Consider the following 9,844-nt stretch of genomic DNA (forward strand, 5'->3'; position numbering starts at 1 on the left):
ATGTAGAAAACTTGTTCAGGGTTGTTTTGCAGACGTATATGGAACATAGAGTAAGGGTGGGTACCAAAACCCAATATTAAACAAGTGCTAGAACTAAATTATTAAAGACCAGACTATCAGTAAGCTCTGATGTTATCGTTAATGCTTTATAAATAAAATTTAAAAAAATTATTCGTACATAAAAAATGTCTTTCTGAGCTGTTGCTGATTAAGACGTTCATCTGTGGTGCATTTTTGCTGTTCCCTATCCAGAAGAGTTCTGTTGCTTTCAGAGCTTGCATGCAAGGTCACCTCTGTCTCACACATAGCCAGGTTCTAGCCAGCGGTTGATCGCCCGGCGCTGTGCCATGTTGAGGTCATCTTGTGCCGGGCTGAGAATTTCACTGGATCGCTGTTGGAACTCTTCGCTATCACTGCAATTAGCAAGCGGGTGCACGTCCTGCACCCTCCGTCGCTTATACCAGACTGATTTGTTTTGTCCCACTATATCGCGCCACTATAGTATTATTTCACTGCTATCTGCAGTGTATCACTGGGGACGGCCAGTTTTGTTCACAACGTGCACGCGTGATCTCGCGACAGCTCTGTTCACATTTGATTTCATGTGGCTACAGAAAGCAAAATGGCAACCATCATTAAAGCGAGGGGGAAGAAGTGGAAATGGGGAGCACAAATGACAATTCTGAGCTTCCTATTAAACATAAATTTCCGGAAGCTCGGTGTTGCCAACTTGACGACTTTGTCGCTAGATTTAGCCACTTTTTCCCCAAAAAGCGACAATTTTATGCTGTGTTTTCAATTTTGGCCCATTCTGTGATTGAGTTTGACACCCCTGGCGTACACACAGCACTTGTACTGCATCCCATTGTATGCTTCAGCATTGCCTGAACCTTGCTTTTTTTTTCTGGTTATAACCCTGCATAGGAAATAAATGCTCAAAAGTATGGTTGAACTTCGCTAGAGTTCATGCTGACACTGCTTGTTGCGACAGTTGCAACAGTGTTTTGCTTGTAAAGGCTGAAACAAAATGTTGAAACATTTAGCACAAGCACATCACATTCAGATGAAGAAATGCAGTTTTTGACTGCCCAGCTCGTAGTTCATCTGCTGTTGCTCCAGGTATGTAATGCTAACAGCCTGGTGTGTGCACAATTATCTAAACTGTGTATATATAAAAAAAAAATTTTTTTTTTTAATCTAATACTGAGACGTCCATTGTCTGTCAACTTTTTGCTAAATTCACTACTCCTTGGTCATTTATTTTTGAAATATTCTGAAAATTGGCACAAATACTCTTTGGGTTAGACTACAAAATAGGGGAGACACCTTTTTTATTTTAATTTTTTAAAATGAATTTTATGAATTTTTTTTTTTTTTTAGAAATACTGTACATTGATATTTACCTTTAATCCCTACTCCTCTCATATTGATCATAATTTTGAGTTTTTTTTCATTCACCTATTACTAATTAATATGTACTTAATAATTAAAAACATGTACAGATCAGTGTTGGCAGGAAGAAGAAATGACTATCTGTGGAAAATTAGTGGGGTGTCTAATTTTTAATTTCTACTTTCAATAATCATAACAAATTCAGTGCACAGATAAGGTGCACTTCTAAAAGCAACAACACCTCTGCCGTCTGTCAGCCTCTTTAGCATTGCTGCTTGCTTATCCAGTGAAGAGTGCAGCAAAATCTGTGCCAACAGCCAGATTTCATTGCAAGGTAGTGTTAATAGGCCTTTTTTGGGGAAAACAAACAAAACAGAAAAGAGAAAAAATGTTTAAACTGTGCGAAAAGTTGCTAAATCTAAGGTACATCACTTTGCCAACTTGGGTTGTCCCCCAAGAATGTCAAACCTTTGGGGGCGTTTTTGTGTTTTTGCATTTGCATCTGCAGATGTTTTTGTGAATTTATTTCAGTATCATCACTTGCTCTTTACATCACTTTAGTTTGGCCAAGGAGCAAGTTGTACAGAAATGCATGTTTAAAAGAGTTAAGAGTTTTACTGTTGGTCATTTAAGTTATCTGTTCCTTACACAGCGAACATCAGTTTTTTTAAAAATATGACTTGTTGTTCTTCAGTATTTTTTTTTTTTATTCTTGATTATAGCCCTTATTTATTTTGTCATTAAAAATTGAAATTACACTATAATTGAACTACCTCACAAGAGACAGAGAGGTCTGTCTCTTCTGTCTCTCTTCTGCTTCAATTATGGAAGCGGCATTAGCAAATGTTTGGCAGCATTAAGAAATATTTAGCTGTTTTTCAAAAGGCTTAAGAATTATTATTGGGGCATCCTAACATTAGGTTAATAGCAAGCAACAGTTCCCAATCAGTATCTGTATATGTGGGGAATAATATTTCAAAGAATAAAGTAGACTTTGCTTATCCCATGTAAACACAAAGGACAAAACATAGACAAGAGCTGGTCTAAATCACATGAGGTCCCCTGGTTATAGCAGTCATGTGCAAATAGGGTCACAAATTGGAAAATGAAAGGTAGACTGAAATATATTTCCTGGGTAACTAGAATGTTTATTCTTGGGAAGCACAGTGCATTTACAACAAAGTGCTGAATGGCCTCAAGGACAGAAATGTATCAGCCAACTGACAGGTCTAGAATCTAATGGAGCCAGTGTCATGACAGGTACACACTCTGGAGTTGGCATCCTCCTTAAAGGAGATGTAGATTGATTTGGTGTTGTACTGAATTTTAAATGGACACTATTATGTGGCTATTTATAATATTTGTCTGGTAGTTGTTCTACACGGCCTGGATTCTGAAATATTTACGGACATATTGAAGTTTAGTGTAAACTCTCTGGGTAATGCAGCTGGGTTGTATGAGCTGTGCTAATGTTGCAGGCTGTTGTCCAGGTGTAGGAACCAAAAATGGCTGCTAAATAGAGACATTGTCCTTTATTTTTTTCTGACAAAGCAAATCCATAAGTGGGATGACTATAGCAAATGTGATGTGTTGAATTCCAGCGTGGTTTGCTATGCCTTACATAAGATTTTCTGTTACAGCTGATAGTGTTAAACCATAATGTGCTCATTAGTATTTACAGGCAAATTTCACTTTGCATGCTGGTTGGCATAGTGTTTCATAATGGTTGGCTAGCAGCTTTTTTTTTCTTTTTTTTTAAAGGAAAATGAAACTACACTACAGGAAAAATATGGAGGTTAAACACACAATAGAGACTGAAAAGAACACAGCAGTGTGTGTGTGTGTGAGGGAAAGTGCTGTAGAAGCTTTAAGCACTTTGTTCAGTAAGACTGGAAAAGAGCCACTATATTAATAAACTTTAGCCTATTTGAAGCCAGGAAGGAGAGCCAGTTAAAATGCCAATTCTGTAAGTTAACAGGCTTATTAGAATAACAGCTCAATCTTTAAGACACTGGAGAATCTGATCGATTATAATCGACTTTAACAGTCTGAGTAAAGAATTAATACAAAAATAAAGTTTAAACATAGGCTTAGACTACATGCAAATAAGAGCTCCATTTTAGGATTATATATTTATGCTGGTAGAGCAATAGGATTGTTTTAATGCTTGCAGCAGACAGCCTAAAGTTGCGTAAAATAATCTCGATTCAATACCGATGGTCATGGGGGAAATGCAAAGACTTTAGAGGAATTAAAAAACCTTTAGACCCTCCTACTCTTCATTCACAGAGATGGAGGGATCTTTCTGGAATGGTCATGCTATTTTTCCAGAAAATTGATTAGTCAGTAAGTGGTGATTTCATACCTGTGTATCGCTAATCTGCTAACCTGCTAACCTGCTTTAGGGTAGGTTACCTTCACAGATAAGTTACCAAGGCAGTATACCCCAGTAAGAAGTGAGCCACCTTTGTAGTACTGAAGACCCAAGGTTAACCCCGAAGTTACCTGAATAAGACTAAATCCAGCTTTGTAGGACAGGCCTCTTCTCAGACCATCTGGTTGTTTGTGGCCTTCCAAGCATGTTGCCAACAATGAATTTGTAGCGTGTCCTCTGGTGGTCAAACTATGCAACATCAACACTCATAATGTGGTTGAGGGTGTTTCTCCTCTCTCTGCTATAAATGCTGATACCAGTATATCTGCAAATTAGCTAATATCAGCTGATAGATTGGCCCAAAGTTGCAAAGTTGTTTGGTTGATTATTCTGTTTCCGCAGAAGCATCTTAGAATTTGCTAATTGTGTGGACACCAACAAAGCCATGATGTCCCAAAAACTCACCTGAAACGGGAAAGGAAAAGCTGCAGAAATGTTGCGTTATGTTTTCTTTGGGGCTTTGGCAGGCCACCTACCAGTGGTGTCTCTGCTCACTGTAAAATTTGTATCATTAGAATGGACTCTACTGCTACAACTTCCAAATCCCTGTCAAATTTTACTAGAGTGATAAATCAACAGCTTATGTGAGTGTGTGTATGTGAATATACATGTGCCCTGACTGCTGCTGTTACAGGGAAAGTTTTTGGTCAGGTCTAGACTGGCTCTGTAATACAGTACATACCAGCAGATCAGCTGTGAGCAGATCCTGGGTTCATTTATAGCTGTGGCCTTGTGTCCCTGCTCATCTGCCTGGCAACTCCTAGCACTGCTGTTCCAACAGCTCAAGCTCACCCACCTCTCAGACACTCTGGCCCCATTATACTCTCACCATGTCTAATTACTAGATACACATTAGTCTGGGGAATTTAAATGTAGGACATTCTTTGTGTATCTTGTACATCAGTGTTAAATGTAGGTGCCATTGTTGCTGTTGGATTTCTTCATCTGTGAGTTAATCAGTTTTGTCTTTTGTTATATTCAGGTCCCGGGGGCTCCTATTAATAAGAAAGTGGGCACCATGTGGAGCAACCTGAAGAGCAGATGCCAGACACTCTTCCACAACAGTTCAGGACCCCATGAAAGCAGGATTGAAGCAGACACCGTCCACTGTGTGGTGGATATTGGTCAAGGAGGCAGCTCAGGTGGAGCACAGGCATCCAGCCTGTCACGGAGCCTCCTACCAGTGCCAATGGTAACAGCAGGGCGCCGTCATCATAATTGTGTGTCAGACATACCTCAGATTGTAGAGATAACTATCGACAAGGATGCTGAGGATGTGCGGGGTGGGTCAGGGGGTGTTCCTCTGGCCCGTAGAGACTCCTATTCCCGTCATGCTCCATGGGGGGGCAAGAAAAAACACTCATGTTCCACCAAAACCCAAAGCTCTTTGGAGGCAGATAGGCGGTCTGGCCGCTTACGGGGGAGTGGGAATCGTAGGGACAGGCGCTATGGAGTCAGCTCTATCCAGGAGACAAATGACTCTGTTTCAGGAGGACGCAGTCTAAATGCCCGGTCTCTGCGCCAGCGGCTAAGTGATACAGTTGGGTTGTGCTTGCCCCTACCTGCTCGCAGGTGCTCACGTTCCTCGAAGAACCCCGTCACCTCCAAACGTAAGATTCACCTCACAGAGCTGATGTTGGAGACCTGCCCCTTCCCACCAGGCTCAGACCTTGCTCACAAATGGCACTTGATCAAACAGCACACAGCACCAGTCAGCCCGCATTCCTCTACTGCCCTCCTGGATGCTTTTGACCCAGCCCACCCCTCTCCTGAGGATGAGGAAGAACGTCTGCGTGAGCGCCGCAGGCTCAGCATCGAGGAAGGTGTGGACCCGCCACCCAATGCACAGATCCACACCCTGGAGGCCTCAGTGCCAGGATCCTCTCTCTACAAACTGGGACCAAAGATGGCTCCTGGCATGGGAGAGGCCTCTGGGGAAGGCCGGGTCACAGCGGCTGGGAGCTCTGTGGCTGCTGGATCATCAGGGGCCTGTGGGCAGGTGTTAGGGGCTGCAGCAGCAGCAGCCCAGGACTGTGACTCTGAGGAGGATTCAACCACCCTATGTCTGCAGGCCAGGAGGCCCAAGCAGAGGCATGCTTCAGGGGATGGTCACCTAAGCCGACAACAACCTGGTCCCTGGAAGGTTCACACTCAGATAGACTACATCCATTGTCTGGTGCCAGATCTGTTAGAGATTACAGCTTTGCCCTGTTACTGGGGTGTAATGGACCGCTACGAGGCCGAGGCGCTGTTGGACGGGCGGCCTGAGGGCACCTTCCTGCTGCGTGACTCAGCCCAGGAGGACTACCTATTCTCCGTTAGCTTCCGCCGTTACAATCGCTCCTTGCATGCACGCATCGAGCAGTGGAACCACAACTTCAGCTTTGATGCTCACGACCCTTGCGTTTTCCACTCTTCCACTGTCACAGGACTGCTGGAGCACTACAAAGACCCCAGCGCCTGCATGTTTTTTGAACCTCTGCTTACAGCGCCTCTTCATCGGACTTTTCCCTTTGGCCTGCAGCACCTGGCACGGGCTGCCATCTGCCGCTGGACCACTTATGATGGTATAGGCTCTCTGCCATTGCCTCCTGCCCTGCAGGACTTCCTCAAGGAGTATCACTATAAACAGAAAGTACGAGTTCGCTGGCTGGAGAGGGAACCGCCACTCAAAGTCAAATAGGGCGGTGTCTCCATTGCTTGTAGACATGCTGCAGGAGAATTACATAACTTTAGAAATTCCTCATTAGCAAATTGGAGGCTATACTGATATGGCTTTCTTACTGGTGGGGGATGGAGTTTAAGTGTAACAAGCTATACAAGATTCATTCTAAACTTTGTTTTAGTTATTACTTACATCACAAAAAATACATATTATATTCAGTATAATGCTGTCTGGCAAGCACATGTTTTTGTGTTGAACAGGTTGTTTTGACAGGGAGGGAAGTGACAAATATCAGTGCTTTGAGTCTTTTATTTTATTTTTTATTTTTTTCCTCTCCTGCTTCGTGCTAAATGTCTGCCTGATCCCACAACGTCACCCTGGCTGTAGACCTGCATGTCTCCCCTGTTCATCCCAAATTGCTATTTAGGCCTATGTAGCTATGTTGTACAGCTCACTTTGTGCTCTCTTATTTTTCTTCCTTAGCTTGTCAAAGCATCTAGTGAAGCACCTTCCAAAGAGAAGGTGTGTGTGTGTGTGTGTGTGTGTGTGTGTGTGTGTGTGTGTGTGTGTGTGTGTGTGTGTGTGTGTGTGTGTGTGTGTGTGTGTGTGTGTGTGTGTGTGTGTGTGTGTGGGTTGAGAGGGTATTTGGAGGTGCTATTGGTGTATATTGCAGTCAGAGCTTGTCCCATGGATAGAGCTACATACGGCATATTCTTTGCCATCTTGTTGCATGCATCAGTGAAGCCAGAGATGAGGGAAAACAAGTGCTTTCTAAGGACTCCACATTAGTTGTAACTGTGAGTGATGATTAATAAATCAGTTGACTATTTTCTGTTTAGTAAGCAAACTTGTCAGCTTTATTCCACCTGTGTGGCATTGCTTTTCAAACGTGACGGACAGATTGTGAGGAAATTCTTGCCATTGGTACAATTGTGAAAGCAGCCTGTCATTTCATGCACCATAGGCAGTTTGACATTGTGCATGCCAGTGTGAAAATGTATGCACACAGACACACACACTTCAGTTCTTCCTGTATGAAACTGAGATTAACATTTTACTTTGTTTTATAGGTGCCTCCTTAAGACATTTGAAACATTAGTGCAGCTAGGTCTAGTGTCCTTTTGGTTACAATAAAGAGGCACATATGAGAGCGGTTGGGTGAAGAATGTATCTCTTTAAATAAGTTGATCTACAGTGTTGTGAGGCAGCAGTGTGGCTTGTTCAGGATTGGAATTCATATAGTCAAAGACGATGAATGAAGAGGGCAGCCAACCTCACGATATTTTTTTGATACTTGAAAGACAACAATCTTCTAAAATTGGAAACTAGAACTCCCAGTGTTAGACTGCACTCCTGATTTACTTTATGAAAAACATTGCCACAAAACAGTGTAGGCTTTAACTGGGAATTGATACTACTCTGTACTCTGTTTCCTCATTTTCCCAGTTACATTCATTGTCATAGTTACAGTATTAAATGACGACAATCCTCAACTCTCGAGAGGTGGGCATATTCTGATTTTAGTTGTCGCTTGGTGCAAACCCACTATTGGCTGGCCTGCCATTTTCATTATGTCTCATTAAGTGTGACCTATGTGCCTCGTAGATAACCAGTAATGTGTTCCTTTTTTGTCCAAACGAGTAGGAGGTGCCTCAGCACAGTCCACTCAGCTGCCATCAAATGAGACTGAAGATGGTCATAATGAAGAGTTGAGGAACTCTAAGCTCAATACTTACGGTGCATATTAAAGATTTTATAACCGATAATGTTTTAGTGGTGCTATGTTGATTAAGCTATTGCAGATTATTGAAACAAGATGTGTGAGGTGTGCATTAGTCTTTCTATTGTAATACTAGGTTGTTGGTGGGTCCAGATTCAGCTGCGCTGCTTAGGATATTTCAGTTTAGATGTCCATCACATGTACTTTCTAGTCTTCAGCTTGTCAAACAGCTGTAATGAGAGACTGGAAGCTTTACGATTTACTGAGAGCATGAATGAGCTAACTTAGCCATCAGTATTAAAAGCAGGTCGTCATCACCAGAATTTTTTCAGTGTCGAGTAGCTGTTAACATGTGTTAACTGGCTTTTAAGTAAATTACTTTAGTTGAACTTTTAATAAAATTTGTAAATGACTGAAGAAGGATGAAACTGGTGGAAACTTGAGTAGTTTAATTACAGATGTAACCCCTGGCTAATGTTTCAAACTAAAAATTTTAATTTGAAATACAAATGAGATTATGATCTCTGAGGAGGCTACTCTGTCGAGTTCTCAAACTCGTGTTTTCGTGTCCTGGCGTCCGCCCGCTCATCTGTTAGAGGATGTTTTAGTTCCCTCCAGTAAGGATGAATCATGAACAAATATCATTTTTGTCCGTGAATATCTGCATCTGTGACCAAAGTTCTTGCACACACCTACGTGTATTAACTAGTACTTTAAAGCTTATATTGTTGTATCCAGTAGCTAGACTTAAGCTAGATTAGATTTTGTTTTACAAACAATTAATGGCTAGTTCTGTAGTACGTTAGACGTAGATCTACATCCTTAATTCAGTATGAAGTTCCTTTCCTCTGTTAATCTGTTGTCCAATTCCCATGCATTTATCAGGAGATATTTTTATGCAGGTGGTAAAAGATAAATGGTTATTAAAGGATTTTACCAACCAGTATTAGTTTTCTCAGCCATGTTGTGAACTGATCAGTTTACTTATGTCCTCACATAAACGTCTGGTACATTTCCCACAGCCTTGCACTTCCTTCTGCATGTACCTGTGCTAGCTAAAGTGGCCGGCGTGACTGTTAGGAGGAATGGAATAAGGCTGACATTAAGTTTTCTTGCATGTGCACTTCTGTGTTTTAGGATTTTTAGCTTTCACGCTGAAATTATAAAAGAGAACCCCCCCCCCCCCCCCCCCCCCCCACACACACACACACACACACACACACACTATGCATACATCAGGCCACCAATCTCACTGTATCCAGTCTCTCATGCTGCAGCCTAGCAATAGCACATAACTCCTACAGTAGAGGTGCTGCATCCTACCTGCAGACACTGATAAAAGGCCAGCGTTGCCATTTTGGAATCCACATTCGCCGGGTATTGTAAGGGCTGGTCTGTGTTGCTTTATGGCTGCTGTATGAGTGAGGGAGGCCTTTTCTTTATTATGTCCCAGCTGTCTCTCACCATCTAGCCATATCCCTGACATCACTGTGCCGATGTGGAGGTGGCTATAGTGTCCTGTTTAGGCTGAAGTGAACAATGAGGAGTAGGGAGGAGGAGAGGTGTAGCTGGCTTGCTGAGAGCCCTGGCTTCCTGTTGCTGCAACAGTATGCTCACAGAGAGGGCAAAGGAT

General features: G+C 42.4%; 1 protein-coding gene across 1 annotated transcript in view; it reads left to right on the forward strand.

Moving 5' to 3' along the window:
• socs5b (suppressor of cytokine signaling 5b) overlaps positions 1-9,376 on the forward strand; it is a 15,197-nt gene extending 5,821 nt beyond the window's left edge. The window contains exon 2 of the mRNA XM_030747694.1: positions 4,809-9,376. Coding sequence (XP_030603554.1) covers positions 4,845-6,509 — 1,665 coding nt within the window. The 5' untranslated portion in view covers positions 4,809-4,844 and the 3' untranslated portion in view covers positions 6,510-9,376. The remainder of the gene's footprint in view (positions 1-4,808) is intronic.
• The last annotated feature ends 468 nt before the right edge of the window (positions 9,377-9,844 follow it).

Source organism: Archocentrus centrarchus, chromosome 15, assembly GCF_007364275.1.
Source record: "Archocentrus centrarchus isolate MPI-CPG fArcCen1 chromosome 15, fArcCen1, whole genome shotgun sequence".
In the NCBI taxonomy this organism is placed as follows: Eukaryota; Metazoa; Chordata; class Actinopteri; order Cichliformes; family Cichlidae; genus Archocentrus; species Archocentrus centrarchus.